Source organism: Crassostrea angulata, chromosome 10 (genome assembly GCF_025612915.1).
Source record: "Crassostrea angulata isolate pt1a10 chromosome 10, ASM2561291v2, whole genome shotgun sequence".
Classification (NCBI taxonomy): domain Eukaryota; kingdom Metazoa; phylum Mollusca; class Bivalvia; order Ostreida; family Ostreidae; genus Magallana; species Magallana angulata.
Window position 1 is genome coordinate 32,389,375 of NC_069120.1, and position 18,655 is coordinate 32,408,029.

An 18,655-nucleotide genomic window follows, 5' to 3' on the forward strand; every position below is an offset into this window, starting at 1 on the left:
CTTCAAAGTTTTTGAAATGGTCAATAGGTTTTTGAGAAGATTTATAAAGACTTTTCTCTCTCTATATACATGTATTCCAATGTAAAAAGTTAATGACCCACTCCCCACAATTGTGCCCCCCCCCCCCCCCCCCCCCCCCCCCCCGCGGGATCTACACTAAATCATGATGCTTGATCCACAGAAGTTACAGATTTTTTTGTGGCCAAATTGTCTAAAATTGGTAGAAGATTATTAAACATTTCTTTTGTTTTCATTTGTGTGTGTGAAATTTTACCCCCATTGTGGCCCCATCCTACCCGAGGGTTCATGATTTGCACAGACTGGAATCTTCACTATATATGAATATAATTATCTAAGTATTCTGGTCGATCTGATTAGAGAATATTTTTTACATTTTCCTTGCATACTTAAAATTCTCAGGTGAGCTCAGAAGATTATTAAAATGATTATTATTAGAATAAACTTATTCAAGAGATTTATATTTCAATCAAAACAATTATATCACTTGTAAATACTGGATACATACTGTAAAGTGATTTCTCCATCTCCAGCACATGATGTAGGAGGGCATTATCAGTCATGCCTGTTGGTATAGCTTAAAAAGGAAAGAAATCTGATTACTAAAATCATCAATATTTTCCCCAGATACAGCTCTAATAATTTAAAAACATCTTATACTTGATAAATCAGAAACTAAGTTCATTACATGCAAAAAAAAAAGTTCTTTATTTTATTGCAGTTTCTGTAAATGCATAGGCGCCAGAATGCAAAACCATTCAAAAGCATAAATAATTTATTTATTAAGGTAATTTAAAAATGCAATAAATGGTCTAGTAGTTTTTGTGATGTTCATTATTGTCATAAATATGATCTTTGAACCCAATGAAAAGTTCAAAGAGAATTGAACCTTTTTTGCTCATATTAAGACTAAGTTAAAATTTTGATTATTTTTAAAGAAAACAATTTTTGCTATCTGAAACTTTTCTTTGCTCATTATTAAGAATTTTAAATTAAGATGGATGGAAGATATGGAAGATATGTCACACAACTGCATGAGCAGAAAAATATTATCTCTTCCCCCCCCCCCCCCCCCAAAAAAAATAACCCCGAAAAAGTAAATATATATGTAATATTCTAGGCTTTTTCTTACTAGGCTGAACTTTCTTCGGTGACAGTAGTCTCCTGGCCCTATGCTGTAGAGCGTGAGGGGTCAAATGGCTGCTTAACACCAGGGACTTCAGTTCCGAAGACTTCCCAACAGATGACGATTGAGGGGAAGGAGCCTGCTTCAAAGACGAATGAGTTTCCCTCTTTATCTTGACTGCCTCTCGTCCCTCAGGAAAGTGCATCATGTACTTCCGAAATTTTTGTTTGTTGATGGTCTGTTCTTTGTTGTCTTTTGGTTGCTCCTTGCTGGATTCTGCCTCCATTTCCATTTTCATGACCAACCATCCCGCATATCCAAGGCAATTTTCCAGAATCCACCTAAAAGTTTGGCCTCTATAAGTACCAAACTGAAGTTCATGTTGCCCCAGTACATCAACTTCATTGCTGGTTACTCCATGCTGCTGGCGAATATGTCTCAAGGCAATGGCTCTGACATGTTCATCTGTCTTTGGTTTCCCCCAGTATCCCCTTGCCTTGTTCTCTCTGGCAATAGAGACTGCAGCTGGTGTGTCTGATAAATTCAGCTTTCCATTGGCATACTTTCGGAAATTTGGGGTCCTCATGCTACAAGAAAACAAAGTTAATTTAATTTGAGAATAATTTGATTCATGATAGAATAAATTTATATCAAATCAATAATTATCATTACTCAAAAAAGTCCAATTAAACAAATTGAATCACACTCTATTTAATGCACCACAATACAAAATGCAAGAATGCGAATGGTTTAGTAGTAAGGATACTGTGGAATCATTTAATTTCGTGGGGGTCAATTTTCGTGGAATGCGGGATTTTTGCTTGTTCATGGGGTTGTGATTTTGTGAACGAGTCAGTTTTCATTGTCAGTAGGTAAACCAAACCTTTTACAATAAGTTTTCGTTGAGGAAGTAAATTTGTGGACAAGGACTACCAACGAATACCACAAAAATTGAGACACCACGAATTCTAATGAAACAAGAGGCCCATGGGCCACATTGCATACCTGACACAACTGTATTGTACTCTATTGCATATGCTTTGCATGTGATCAAAACTTCTGAGAAGCCTTTCAAGCCTCAAAGTATTTGAACATTTTAGTAACCAAGTTCTCATCCAAGTAAATTTGTTAACAAGCTGTACATTTAAGGTGGCTCACTACACCTGGAAATAGTTTCTCAAATCAGCAGAATATTGTTTGATTTTGATAGTAAACCCGAGGTAGATTCAAACTTATGATCTGTGGTTCACAAGCCCGCTAATTTAACCGCTGAGCTATGGTGATAGTCAACACAATCTTTCAATAAAAACAATTTAAACAAAACATTTAAACGCTATCTTATGACATAGTCTCTTAAAAATGATAAGTCTCGGTGTAGTGAGGTACTTAACATTCATTATGTAAACAACTTATTTCTCAACCTACAAAACTCTTAGATTTCTTCTACTCTAACTTATCTTACAAACATAATATTTCACTACAGTATTTTCAGCAAAAATAACTTATTACAGACAAAATCTTGATGCACCTAAAAGCTCCTTATTTTTTGAATAACATTGTCAAGTAAAATTATTACAAAAGTTTTTATTTCCAAAATCATTTAAGATATATTACAGTACTGCTCTTTGGTGTAAAGTAGCATTAAATTGCAATCTTTCAAATCACGTTCTGAAATCAGAACTCATTATCATATACCTCAGTCTACATATTTTTAACAATATGAGAGAAATTCAATTTATTTAATCGCAGTGAACAGACTAATTTGCCTCAGGAATAAGACATGCTCTCGGTAAACTGGATTCTTTCTGACTCCTTCAATAGTGTACTTTAGTTGTATATATAACCTAAAATATAAGACATATACCTGAAGAGTGTTGCTTAGTAGATGAGGTAGGGATTTCTATGAGTGGGATTCCAAAATCTGAAATCTTCTACACCTCCAAATCCTCTGTCATCCTCTTCTTATTCTAATTCCTCCTGCTTCTCTCCCTCTTCCTGATCAGCAATCTGAATATATAGGGGGACCTACATGTATCCTGTCTTGCTGTGAAGGGAGGCAATCAACTCAAAAAAGTTCACCTAATAAAAAAACACATTATTATTATCAGTACATATATTTGCATTCTATCTTTCAACTGACCATTATACAAATCATTAAAGTACAACACTTATCTTTTGGGATCAATATTTGGCCCCTAATTTATCCTTGTAGACATTAATGCAAAGCAATCATAAGCATTAATTAAAAGAGAAATGGTCTGATTAAGAAAATACGCCCCCATGAGGGAACCCTGATTTTTATCATGTCGTTCAAAAATCAGTAAAATACAACACTTAAGAGAGCCCCTAAATCTTTTGGGATCAATATTTGGCCCCTAATTTATCCTTGTGGACATTAATGCAAAGCAGTTATAAGCATTAATTAAAAGAGAAATGGTCTGATTAAGAAAATACACCCCCCTGAGGGAACCCATAATTTTTATCATGTCGTTCAAAAATCCGTAAAGTACAACACTTAAGAAAGCCCCTAAATCTTTTGGGATCAATATTTGGACCCTAATTTATCCTTGTGGACATTAATGCAAAGCAGTTATAAGCATTAATTAAAAGAGAAATGGTCTGATTAAGAAAATACACCCCCCTGAGGGAACCCTTAATTTTATTATGTCGTTCAAAAATCAGTAAAGTACAATACTTAAGAAAGCCCCTAACCTATTGGGATCAATATTTGGCCCCTAATTTATCCTTGTGGACATTAATGCAAAGCAGTTATAAGCATTAATTAAAAGAGAAATGGTCTGATTAAGAAAATACACCCCCCTGAGGGAACCCCAAATTTTTATTATGTCGTTCAAAAATCAGCAAAGTACAACACTTAAGAAAGCCCTTAAATCTGTTGGGATCAATATTTGGCCCATAGTTTATCCTTGTGGACATTAATGCAAAGCAGTTATAAGCATTAATTAAAAGAGAAATAGTCTGATTAAGAAAATACACCCCCCTGAGGGAACCCCAAATTTTTATCATGTCGTTCAAAAATCAGTAAAGTACAACACTTAAGAAAGCCCCTAAATCTTTTGGGATCAATATTTGGACCCTAATTTATCCTTGTGGACATTAATGCAAAGCAGTTATAAGCATTAATTAAAAGAGAAATGGTCTGATTAAGAAAATACACCCCCCTGAGGTAACCCCAAATTTTTATCATGTCGTTCAAAAATCAGTAAAGTACAATACTTAAGAAAGCCCTTAAATCTTTTCGGATCAATATTTGGACCCTAATTTATCCTTGTGGACATTAATGCAAAGCAGTTATAAGCATTAATTAAAAGAGAAATGGTACGATTAAGAAAATACACCCCCATGAGAGAACCCATAATTTTTATCATGTTGTTCAAAAATCAGTAAAGTACAATACTTAAGAAAGCCCCTGAATCTGTTGGGATCAATATTTTGACCCTAATTTATCCTTGTGGACATTAATGCAAAGCAGTTATAAGCATTGATTAAAAGAGAAATGGTCTGATTAAGAAAATACACCCCCCTGAGGGAACCCCAAATTTTTATCATGTTGTTCAAAAATCAGCAAAGTACAACACTTAAGAAAGCCCCTAAATCTTTTGGGATCAATATTTGGACCCTAATTTATCCTTGTGGACATTAATGCAAAGCAGTTATAAGCATTAATTAAAAGAGAAATGGTCTGATTAAGAAAATACACCCCCATGAGAGAACCCATAATTTTTATCATGTTGTTCAAAAATCCGTAAAGTACAACACTTAAGAAAGCCCCTAAATCTTTTGGGATCAATATTTGGCCCCTTATTAATCCTTGTGGACATTAATGCAAAGGAGTTATAAGCATTAATTAAAAGAGAAATGGTCTGATTAAGAAAATACATCCCCATGAGAGAACCCATAATTTTTATCATGTCGTTCAAAAATCCGTAAAGTAAAACACTTAAGAAAGCCCCTAAATCTTTTGGGATCAATATTTGGACCCTAATTTATCCTTGTGGACATTAATGCAAAGCAGTTATAAGCATTAATTAAAAGAGAAATGGTCTGATTAAGAAAATACACCCCCCTGAGGGAACCCCTAATTTTATTATGTCGTTCAAAAATCAGTAAAGTACAACACTTAAGAAAGCCCCTAAATCTTTTGGGATCAATATTTGGCCCCTTATTTATTCTTGTGGATATTAATGCAAAGCAGTTATAAGCATTAATTAAAAGAGAAATGGTCTGATTAAGAAAATACACCCCCCTGAGGGAACCCTTAATTTTTATTATGTCGTTCAAAAATCAGTAAAGTACATCACTTAAGAAAGCCCCTAAATCTTTTGGGATCAATATTTGGCCCCTAATTTATCCTTGTGGACATTAATGCAAAGCAGTTACATGTATAAGCATTAATTAAAAAAGAAATGGTCTTATTAAGAAATTACTCCCCTATGAGAGAACCCATAATTTTTATTATGGCGTTATTTTGAAATTACACCCAGTGGGCACATGAAATTAATAATTTACATCTATCATCAATATATATTCATATCCATATGGTATTTGAGTGATAATAAACTGAACTGAACTATTTAGAAACATACAATTTCTTTTCTGTATAACTTGTCACACCTTAATTAATATTTGTCAGCACACTAAACTGTGCGAGAACTCATTTAATTATCCAAGATTTTACTACCGGTAATTCAAAACACATTTAACTTGATAAATTTTGTTTAATGGTAGATAAATGATTTACTTACTGTGTCTTTCTTATGTAAAAAATTAAGCAGCAGGGATGTAAAATTGGAACAACTTATAAGACTCAAATAGTATTTGTACTATATAAATATTTAAACATACAAACAGGTTATTCAGTTATTCGTGCAAGAATAAAAGGATTTAGTTATTCATACAAATACATTAAACCACTGGGGTTTTTTCACTTCTACGTGTATAGATGGGTGCATGTCCAAATATTTGTGTAAAAATTACTATGCAAACAATTAAATAATAAATTCAAAGCAATAAATCATTATTAACATTTAAAAAAAACGAATTGTTTATCCAAATTCGAGCCAATAGATGCAGATCTAGTCGTGTAAAACGGCGGGAAAACATCAAAGAGAGCCGACGCAGACGACTGCTGTGCGAAGGCGGCGGGGGAGTAGGGATCTAGAAACGCAGAACGTCGCCAATGGAATAAGTTGGGGTCCGATGTGTAATAAAAATCAGAAAGCTGTTAATAATAATTAGTTTGCCATAATGTTATCAATTATATTCCATAAATATCAATTTACGAAAGAATTAAATGATTTTTAAAGGATACGATCACAGACATGGGAGAGCGATCTATCGGGGATCTAGAACTCAGGGGACCTCGTGTATTCCAATTGATTTTCAAAGATTTTAGGTTCTAATTGAATAATTAGGAGATAATGAATGTTACTCTGGTACAAATTTAATAGTTTTAACATTATAGATATTGTTACAACAAACAAATACAGAACTATTTATCGCTAAATCGGAAATTTGAAAGTTAATTCTTCGCGACTTTATAGTAGTGATGTCTCTCAATTTAAACTAGTTTAAGAACATGGATTGGCATAGTACAGGTACATTTTTAATAACATTACATAAAATACCATTTTTATACGCTTTCCGACCATTTTAATTCTAAATTCACGCAAAATACAACGATGTATACCGTGGGAATTTTACACAAAATTGACGATCAGTCTGATCACGATCGGGGTGCAAATTTATGCAATTTTTACGCAAGTTTTGCACACTTACCGAAATAAAAGGTCAATCTGCATATCTATGTATAGTTGGAACTGATCGATATTGCGATTACATAGGTAAATTGGCCTGAGGACCTTCTGATCGCCGACTGTCACTGTCTCTCGGTTGCGGAGAATGGGGTCACTGACGTCAGACTCTAGCCTTCAATCTTGGAAGAGGCTAGCGTTCTGATTGGTCAATTCTTGATGGTATCTTGGAAGGACTGAGAGCTGTGATTGGTTGCAGCTTCCAAGATTTTTATAGCAAAGATTGCTTGGAATGGAGCGCTACGCGGACTCTGGCTTTCGAAATTTTGAGCCCAAAATCTCAAAAATGCGTAGATCGATTTCAAGACAGATTTCATATTCCAAAGTTATTTAAGCGTCTCCATCAAATAGCAACATAAAACATATTTCAAAACAAAAAAAATTGAAAAATTAAGGTTTTTCATTTATTTCCGGTGACGACTCTCTATCATTCCTGAAAATTTGAAAGTTCTATCTTAAATACTTTTCAAGAAAAACTGTGAACAAGCAAAAACGTAAAATTTTTAATATCTCCGTACCGGAAGTGGCGACCGAAAAAATCTCGAATGTGTCACAGGGGCAAATGAACAGACGAGGAAGTCACGGATATTTTTTATTGACGAAGCCGTATCCGGGCAACTTTAATTTTCCGGATTGCTAATTGTGACTGATGGCGGTAAAAATGAATAAAACAAGTTGCTGTCCTTTAAAAAAGGACTGCAATACGTGGACCATTTGCATGTGTTTCCAACGAAAACGTGAAAGCCTTAAAATTATCAAAGATTCCACAGACTCTAGCCCCTGCTTTTAAGCACTAAATTTGTACGTTGTATTACGTATATATGTGTATAGTTGACTTTGAATCCCAGAATTTAAAGGGTTCATACTTCTAAAATAATTATGATCTATATCAATGACGATTGCATGTATATGTATCAGGCATTCGGCGAATTCTACTATTTGCGCACACATTACGCTTCACTATACTTTGTTAACTACGTTATGCAGTGACAGCTATACTAAAAATGTGTCAATCAATTTCATATTTTGATGCATTTTTCTTGAGATTTAAACTTTTATACAGTGTCACAATTATTCAATCATCTATTATATACAGTCACATAATTATTCAATCATATTTAAATGCTTAAATAAGTTTAATCGGGAAGTACTCTAGCCTCGCCTTCTATTAAAGTAGAGTTACTTGTAAGCTACATGTGTATTCGGAAAACAACAAAACATTGCAAAGTATGCCATTTGATGCATGTGGTAGTTTCGGCATAACATTACCTTATTTCATAATAGCGAGCGCAGCTCGCCGGCGCGCAGCGCCGGCGAGCGAAGCGAGCTCTAAGAACCAGTGTGCGCGGGAAAAAGAACGAGCTAAACCTACAGTTCATCAAACAAAATTTTTTGTCTACGTCCCATAATGCTCTCTAATGTTTTCACCCGTGGTGCTATGCCAAAAATGGCCGACTTTTAACTCGTAATTTACAGTGACTTAAAGTTTGAAGACACGTTTTTGAGTACCGCATATGCTTTTGCGAGACTCAAAAGATTTGTTACATGCTTCCATACCTCCGTATTGAGTCGAGAAACGTAAACAAAGACGAACAAAGTCATGGATGACGTCACAGTGCACTCGCGCTATATTTCCCGCGATAAATTTAGAGGTGGATCAAACATCTGTAATGCGTGTACTAGCTATTTCAGTATAGACTGCGATACCTGCCTCATTGACATATGATTATTATTATTATTTTTTTAATATACAGATTTTATGTATATATATTAGCAAGAGCCATACTTTACTGTCATATCGATCCATTTTTAAGCTAATTGTGCATGCATAAGTAGGGAGGATTTAAATAAACAATAGGACATTTTGAACTAAATAAAATGAAAAAATAAACACTTTAAAAAATTATGTAGATATTGCATATATAGTCAGATCATTAAATTTAAAAGTGGGGAATTACACACCTACAAACAGGTACCGGACTCTCTCTCTCTCTCTCTTCTTCTCTCTCTCTCTGGGAAGGGGGTTGCGCTGTATGTATCATAACCATTAAATTAGTACATTTGGCATACTTATTGTAGAGCAATACTCTCTCAAAAATTCTTTGACGTTCGTTGATACCTAAATAAAACTATAAATTGACAATGATGCAAGGTATGTGTAATTCTTGCTGCGCTCGCCAGAACGGTAGCACCGTAAAACATATTACTGACAATTTAAATATCACATGCCGATCATTTCTTTAAAAGGAATACTTTGTTTCTGTATTGTTTACCGACAACTTTACAATTACAGCGCCTTTGAACTTATATGTGCATATGGCATGGAATCCCGATCCCGATTCAGATAAACCTGTGCTAGCCTGGTTCCCTGAGCTACCATTACACACAGGAACCAGGCTAGCTCATGCGCAGGCTGAATTTTCCCCATTGCATCCTGTTTAACCTCGCTTATATATTTTCTGCGTGGACCTCAGGGTCCACGCAACAATCACTATGAATGAAAATGTTTTTATATCTTGTTATTATTTACCAATATTCATCTTGTTTATAAGGGTAAATTATAAATATTTCAACTAATTAACTTAGTATACTTCAATCATATACTTATAAATATCAATATTTACATATCGCTGACCCTCACGTCATGGGGTTATCATTCATTCTGAGCAATGGCGAAGATGAGCTGCACAACTTCAATCATTATCCTTGTAAATGACATAAATAAGTGAAAGAGGTAACAGTTAATGTTAATCGATCATTTTAAGTTTGGAAAGTTCTTATATTGCTTGTAATATATATCACACACTTGTAATGCAATGTAGACTAAAGTATGTAATCGCTATTAAAAGGAGAGATTCTTTTAAACATACTATGTGGTAGAATATCATGAATGATGATGAACAAAATCATTATGGTATTGTTTGTTGGTATCTGTATATTTATATCTTTTGATAAAAGCAAAACAAACAAATATCAAACAAGGTTCTGTGCCTATCAATATAAGTAAAGTGGGCGGGGCTCTTTGATTTAAGTAAAAAGGGCAGGGCTTTTTGTTTCCTGTTTATTGTATTATTGTAAGGCAAATTTCGTTTATAATAAAAAGATTCAGGTTAATGATTCCAATTAAGGGCCCTTGCATGTATACATGTGTATGATTGCATGCTCTAAGGTTACAGTGAATGACTATCAATGAGAGATACTATGGGGCGCCGTTTTAATATTTTTGAGGTATTTTCTGATATCAGAAAATGATTTTTTGATATCAAGAATTCGAATTTCTGATATCAGGAAATGATTTTTTGATATCAGAAATTCGAATTCTTGATATCAGAAAATACGATCCATTTTCTGATATCAAAAAATCGATTTTCTGATATCAAAAAATCATTTTCTGATATCAGAAATTCGATTTTTTGATATCAGAAAATGATTTTTTGATATCAGAAATTGAAACTGATTATTTGATATCAAGAATTACATTTTCTGATATCAGAAATTCAAAGAAAATGGCGAATAAATTTCACCTATTTAATGAATACTCCCTTGACCCAAAATTAAATTGCCGAACTACAGAGCCAGATTTGCATTTAAATATTTGTTGTCTTTTATTTATTTTAATGTAAAATTTAATAAGTGTTCTTGATAATTCTGGTCTTATGTATTGAAAGCGCTAACTGGACGCCTGTATAACTTTTTATATTATGCGAGGCCATCATTTTTCAATATTCACAGCAAATCGCAAAGAAAGCAGTGTTGATCATTGTATATGTGGCAAAACTTGCCAGAATGAAACCAGGTTTAAAATAAGGCATTCATTATCATTCTTAAGAGACATCTACAGTCTTGAAACACATTTTCTTACAAATTACAAAAGTTGCATTACAGGGAGCATTCATTAAGTTGATAGTAATTTTATGTAAGTCTTATTTTCTGATATCAAAAAATAGATTTTGTGATATCAGAAAATGTAAATGATTTTTTGATATCAAAAAATGATTTTGTGATATCAAGAATTCGATTTTTTGATATCAAAAAATGATTTTGTGATATCAAGAATTCAATTTTTTGATATCAAAAAATCAACTTTAATTCTTGATATCAAAAAATCTATTTTGTGATATCAGAAAATCATTTTTTGATATCAAGAATTCGAATTTGTGATATCAAAAAATGATTTTCTGATATCACAAAATAGATTTTTTGATATCAAGAATTATTTTTTGATATCAAGAATTATTTTTTGATATCAAAAATTCGAATTATTGATATCAAATATTTATTTTTTGATATCAGAAAATACCTCAAAAATATTAAAACGGCGCCTCATAAGATACATATATACACAAAATATGGATAATGTACCAGACACTGTTGTCATATCCATTTTCACAATGTCAGGTGTCCTGTGTCCAGCAGTAAGGCTGGATCCATGGCGACGTGAAAATGATGTGTTGCAACAATATTATTAGATTCTGATATTGTATATCTTGAAATTGTCTTTACATGATAAAACAACTTGTTATATAAAATTGCTGTTATGCAATAATGCATATTTCTCTCAATCTGTGAACTGAGTTCATCATACAGATGTGTAGGTCTGTACATTTCACAGTAGCAATATTGATAATCATCCTCTGCATTTACATTTTTTAAAATAAACTCTTAGTTAATATTCATAATGGCACATACTGTTTAATATTAAAATTTATTTATTGATATTTTCTTTACTTTTATAGGCATACATACTGAGCTTGATTATGTCAAGCTCATGCATGTATACAGGGATGGAGCATAATTACTTTTCTTTTTCAATGAGTTTTTGTGCTATATATATGAGAATAGCTTATAATATCATAATGGCCATAAATAATCCCTTACTTGGGGCAAGAATTAACCATCTTATCTGTTAGCATGTTTGGTAAAAATTAATCAGTGCATGCCATTTTAAATTGTTCTTTTAGTTGTTACACATAGTTGTTTTATTTGTCTAAACAAAGTCAATGGTTTTATAATTTTTTACTAAAATTAATAGGATAATATTCAACCCCAGCTTCCTACAGTTGACCAACAAACACCACAAACTGGAAACCCCCAGATTATGACGAATGGCACATCTGACCAAACAACTGAGGTATACTACTGGTAGTTGTTAATGATTTAAAAACTTCCTAGCATACCATACATCCAGGGGTTTTTTTTGTTTTGCTTAGTACAAAATTTGCCAAAATTGGAAAAATGTGCAATTTTTTATTTTCCTCAGTAATGTTTTGCAACTTAAAAAGTTTCTTATAGCTAACAATACCAGTTATAATTTCTACTTATTTATTGAAAAAGTTAAGAATATATATCATTGCAAAAATTTCCAGATATACAGTACCTTAAGAGAGATAATATATAGCATTGAATCATGATTTTTTGAAGTAAATGCACTCTCATAACTGCAGCGGTGTGTGCATACAAATTGAGTAACGCGCATTAGCGCGTTACCAAAAAATCATGATTTAATGCTTATATTTAAATTTTTTAACTTCTTGCCTTGTTTACAAATGTGATTCAAATGTGATTCATAGCTGATGAGTTATCCAGTTGCATTTTGTATTTCTAATAGGGAAGATGAATTAGCAATATCTTTATTTCTGTCATCATGCAGTTAGGGCTCTCTCCCCTGAAACAAAGGTCAAGGTTATAATGACAGATGATGACAATGCAGGGTGGAATGCAGCAAAGTCGGTCTTTGGTTCTGATCTTCAGCAATTCCTTTGTACCTGGCATATTCAAAGGTCATGGATAAAAAATATCCACAATCTTTTTAGGAATGATGCTCAGAAAACAGAAATATACTGTTATCTTTGTGCCATGCTGCAAGCAAAATCAGAGAATGATTTCAATAGGTACATGTATAAAGAATCATTGATCTCAAAACTTCTTACTATGAATCCTGGGTTCTTAAAATATTTGATGGATAATTACTTTAATCGTCCTGAGAAATGGTCTTTGTGTTTTAGGAAAGGAATAGAATATGGCAATGTTAATACCAATATGTTTGTAGAAAGTTTTCATAACCAGCTGAAAACTATATACTTCTCAGGGAAGCGCAATAGGTGCATAGATGTGCTTTTAGACACTTTGTTAAAGATAGAGAATGACCATTTTATAAGACACCTACAACATGTTTCTTAAAACAACCCTTCCGATAGTGATGTGCATATTAAGGATAGGCATGACAGAGGTTTGGATATTGATAATTCCAGGGTTAAGCAAATTACCAGCAGTATCTTTTCAATAGATTCTGAAACAGATACCTATATTATAGAGGCCATGCTGGATGATTGCTCACAGGAACATTGTTATAGCAAATGTAAAAATTTACCATGCATAAATATATCAATGTTCTTGCAGTGATTACCAAAATGGTCATTTATGTAAACATATTCATAAAATTCATTCTCTTTTCAGTGTTTCAGATACTATTGTAAGAGATTCAGATGAAAATGAAGTGCAACTTTGTTATCCTGAACCAACAGCTGCAAAACCTATAGAAAAGACATCCAAAATACAACTGCAGCAAATTGATTACCTTCTCGATTAACTTGGTCATCAGGTTAAAAATCCACATGTCATAAAATATAGATTATCTACAATAATTAAGTCTTTAGAAAGTTTAATTTCAGGTAATAAAGCTTGCATGACCATTCAAGATGAAAATCCCATGAAGCTAAATCCCACCGAAAGAATTGCAGGAAACGCAAATAATATACTGCAACCAAGGTTTCACAAAACTGAAATAAAAAGGGGATGGCCGAGGAAAACACCACTGAAGAGACCAACAGAAGAGGATATATGAAAAAACTTCTAAAGTTTATGAATATTTTTTTTTGAATATACTAATCAATAATAGGGATAATTTTGCTTTGGTTGAATGGTCACAGAAGATTCACTGATAAATACTTGAAATATATGTTAACTATGGAGAAATGTATAAGAGAATATATACCCTACATGTATTGTAAAACTTGATCAAAATGTGAATTGTATTAAATGCAATACTAGAAATTGATTAACAAATGCTAAGTTCCATTGAATATCATTAATATGACAGGAATGAAGGGGAGACTCCTACACAGACACAGGGGACAGCAGCAGGACCATCTCATGGCTCTGTTGCTCCCTACCCTCCACTCAGGTTGGTTCATCCCCAAGGACAACCACTGCAACTGTCTCGGAGTGATGAACAAAATGTGTTTTCATAAGTTACTTCGTTAATTTGATTTGTAACATGTAATTTTTTAAAGTATTATTTGTAATCACTTACAAGCACATTGAAACTACTCCTGTCAAGTGCAATAAATATGTTGAATGTATTGATGTTATTGTGCTTATGTATGTTTATTGATTTTATTACAAAGTATTGGCCAAAGTGGACTAGTTCAACCATCTTGGATGAGAATACCACCATCTATGTTAGGCAAAAGGATAACTGTTGTCAAAGATGGAAAGCCTCAACAGATCATATTTTCCACTAATGGTACATGATTAATTGTTAAACTATGAAATTAAAAAAAAATGCAATACAGAAATCTTGTAGGTAAAGTGCATGTGATACATTTTCATACATATGTTAAAAAATTTGTGCTGAAAAATAATTAGGTGAGAAAAATTATGAAAATATAATTATACTGCTGTTAATGAAATATAAAACCATGTAAATGTAATAATATACTAGCTAGTGTGTAGACTAAATAAAAGTTGTATTAAATAGGTGACCAGGGAAATCCAGATCCTGATGGAGAGTGAGGGTAGAGGCAGATATGTGGCTGTGGCATTAAGTCAGTCCGGTAGTAGACTGGCAATGGCAAAAAGGTATTTCCTAAGGCCAGTGTCATCAGCTACATATTCTCTACTTGAGCTTGCCGGAGATTGGGACAGCAAATGAACCTAAATGCAACATCCAGTTTTAAATGGTGGGCTGTGGAGGGTAGAGGCAGGTATGTGGCTTTGACATTAAGTCAGTTCAGTAGCAGACTGGCAATGGCAAATAGGCATGAATGGCATCAAATGTCTAAGGCCAATGTCTAAAGCTACATATTCTCAACCTAAAATCTTGAATGTATTTTACATGTATAACTGCAAAACAGGCAAGTAACTTATTAGTTCTGGTTAAGCTATTTCTTACTTTGTTTCAAAAGTTAATATAATTTCAACATTCATATTCACATGTTAATTTTAAATTTTTAAAAAGAAATTTTAAGAGAGAGAGATTCTGAGAGAGAGAGAGAGAGAGAGAGAGAGAGAGAGACACACACACACACACACACACACACACACACAGACAGAGCAGAGGGAGAGACAGAGGGAGTGATAGGAGTTTGATGGGGTCAAAAGTTCATAGAGAGATCTCTGCATGGATTACCATGGCAAAGAAAGGGAATACAAGGTATGTCTTTTGTTTAGGCCCACTTAGATTAATTACTAAAGTGAGTTTTTCTGATCAAGAATTGTTTATTATGTCTGTGCAATGAATTATTTATTTTATTGAAATATGTAGTCTCAAAACTACACTGTGTGTGTGTAATCACAGATTGAGTTCTGCATTTTATGACTATCTATAGATACACAAACCATTGCAGTTAGGAGACTACATCTTTAAAATAAATACACATGTATTATTAAATGCTTAAGTTTATTTTTATTTATTGATAATATCTGCCTTGCTGTATACTATTAATATCTGCAGTTATTAATTTCTTTAAGTTAAAAAAAGGTTAAATCCTTCTCCATGCCATAAAGGCACATAGGGCCGGGGCTTATCCCGATATCCGTGGTGCTAAGCGGATGAGAGTCATTGACTCCCCCTGGATGGGACACCAGTCCATCGCAGACCCCATACATGTAGTAAGGCTAGTACCCAATTTCAGCTTAGTGGACTGAAACAGTAGATAAAGTGCCTTGTCTGTTTAGTGCACAACACACAACACCAAGTGACCACAGCAAGGTTTGAACCAGCCACCTTTTCAGTTACTGGCCTAACGCCCATTACCATTAAGCTACGTGCTCCACAATGTCATAAAATCCTTGTATTATTCTCACATTAAGCTCACATTAAGTTAAAACTTCATAACCATTCACTTCCCCATCTGTGTATGTCAAAACTCTCCACACACTTTTTACAAACAAAATTCATATGGAAAGTAAATATTGCTGCAATGTGTCTGAAGGAAGATTGTATTAGGTGCATGAGCAATGTGGACTACATACATGTAGGTTTATATTGGTTTTTTTTTTGGTTTTTTGCTTGTTTGTTTGTTTGATTTTTTTAGCATAATTAACTGTTTCCCAACTGATGAAGCCCGGACAGTTAATTAGATATAAAAATTATGGAATGCTGAACGTGTATTGGTACTTATTTAAAAATTTAGTACAGTACTGTTAGTTAATAAAAATAAAAAACTTCAGCATTTTGTAAAAGTTTATCCTACATTACATTTTGTTCAGTTTGACGAAGGGATGCATGTACAATATATGTACAAAATCAAGTACCAGTACTGCAGGATAAACAATTTAACCACATGATGACCATAACAGCACGCATATCTAATTTTGGCTCAATCAATTTAAGAATACAATAAAATATTTATAAAAAATTTAGAGTCTAGATATGGTTATCATGTATTTGGTACAGATATACCTTGTAGTTGAAAACAAACCAAATTGTTTCATCTCCAGCTTAAATTATATGAATAGTTATTTTATTTATGGCTACAAGTGTAATCAGTACCAGTAAAAGGGCAGAAACTTACATGGCAAATAAGATAGATTTTGATGTTTATCTTTCATTTTAAATATGATAATTTTGAAATTGATTTTAAAAAGTGTAAACTATATACATGCATATTAATAGGTATGATTATAGAAAATACTATCTGTCATGCCATGTAGGTCTTGGGGATTCCTAGTTGACAGCCTGAAGGTTAATTTTTAGCATCATAATATCGCACCCTCATTTGCAAATATTTTTTCTATAAAATTAGGATGGAAAAAACAGATTATTATAAATTGTGAACTTGACTGTCTTTTTTTTCATGAGATACCCAGACTCATTTAAAAATGTGAGTGATGTATCAGAGCTTGTACCATACTCTCTTCCATAAACAGGTACTACTTATTTGTCTTAATGTGGAAGAGTCAGACATATGGTATTCCTACTAGCTCTGGCTTTTGCTCAATCGGTAGAGTGCTGGACTGGCGTGCCAGAGGACCCGGGTTCAAACCCCAGCAGAGGCAATAAGTGTCTCTGTTACCTTAACTAATATATTTAATGATTTTTTTTTTGATAATATGTAATTGAGTATTTAAATGATCAGTAATGATTATAATGATAAATCTGTATAGATTTCTTTATATCATGTTAAATATTTTACATGTAAAATGCTGTGACAAGGGGAATAACTCTTCCATATTGTAGCATTAAAATATGATATATATTTTATGCCTGTTAAAATAATTATATTATATGAATTAATTATGTTACTGAATAATATTGATGTATATTTACAGGTTGAATTTTAAATCACAACAATAAAAGGGAATAAAATATTCAACAACGAATGTGTCCATCATTTACATCTGTTACCCAGATATTGCATTGGCTGTTTCTCTTTCTGCAATGATCACCACCTTCCTAACCCACATAATTCACCATAGAGAGCATTTATCTTATTTTTTTATTTATGTATATTTGATATCAAATGATACGTGGGTGTAGTTTTCTTTGAAAACCCAGATTATTTTTAATCCAGATAACACACACTCATCAATACATCAAGTTAATGTCCATTTGTTGCTTATTCACTTTGTGCTACAATAAATTTTGTAGGGAATTGCTTTAGATAGCCAAAATACATATGTATATGTAAAATAGCTACATGAATAACAGAAAATGCAAGAGAATGTATACATGTAAAACAAACTTAAGTTATCACCTTTAAGCAATGCTTAGAAACTCAATAGGAAGTTCATATTTATGGGTATATCTATGTGCTTCATTGTTATGATAAATAAGACAGGTACATGTAGTTTTAACTTCACACATATGCACGTACACCTTGTACAAAGGTCTTGACATCTCTCATTATACCATTAGCCTTACCATGATATATTTTTCCAGTATTACATGCATGTAACAGAGCTAGGATTAGAACAGTCACCTTATTAATTTAAGAAAATGTCTTATCTATGAGATACCAAAATAATTATATTGTCATTTATTATAGGGCTCACAAAAACATGAAACAATTGCTTGTGATCAACTAAGTAGGCACTAGTATAATTTACCGTCTGAGGTAATTAAACTAGGCATTATTGTGTAAAAAATTTTTCTTCATGTGTTAAGTTTCTGCATTGTAATAGAGGCATCTTTTCTAATCATATGGCGGCCTTGAAAAAGGCCGTTTTGACTGGATGGTAGGGTCAACAACAAAGGTCAGCTAACAGGAAGCCTATCTGTACCAATCTGAACAGGAAGGAGGCAGCTGTGCATCACAGGACCAGCCGAAGGGCTGAAAAAATGCTGTGATAGAAACACCTGTTTCCATTATCATTGAGGTGAACTCCATCCCTGTCAAAGTGTTTCTCCTTAAAGAATGTGTGGGAAAAGAAAAAGACTTTCTTCCCCTGCTCG

At 33.1% G+C, this 18,655-nt stretch overlaps 1 protein-coding gene and 1 long non-coding RNA gene across 2 annotated transcripts; one reads left to right on the forward strand and one right to left on the reverse strand.

Moving 5' to 3' along the window:
- Nucleotides 1-207: 207 nt before the first annotated feature.
- LOC128167964 (uncharacterized) lies at nt 208-3,005 on the reverse strand. The gene is made up of 2 exons (XM_052833993.1): nt 1,151-3,005; nt 208-595 (listed from the first exon to the last, which is right to left on the reverse strand). The coding sequence occupies exons 1-2, from the start codon at nt 1,728-1,730 to the stop codon at nt 477-479; spliced, it is 699 nt and encodes a 232-aa protein (XP_052689953.1). The 5' UTR covers nt 1,731-3,005; the 3' UTR covers nt 208-476.
- A 6,441-nt stretch (nt 3,006-9,446) lies between these two features.
- LOC128167219 (uncharacterized) lies at nt 9,447-15,105 on the forward strand. The gene is made up of 4 exons (XR_008241226.1): nt 9,447-9,712; nt 12,011-12,109; nt 13,435-14,503; nt 14,738-15,105. It is a non-coding gene; the product is annotated as an uncharacterized LOC128167219 (long non-coding RNA).
- Nucleotides 15,106-18,655: the final 3,550 nt, after the last annotated feature.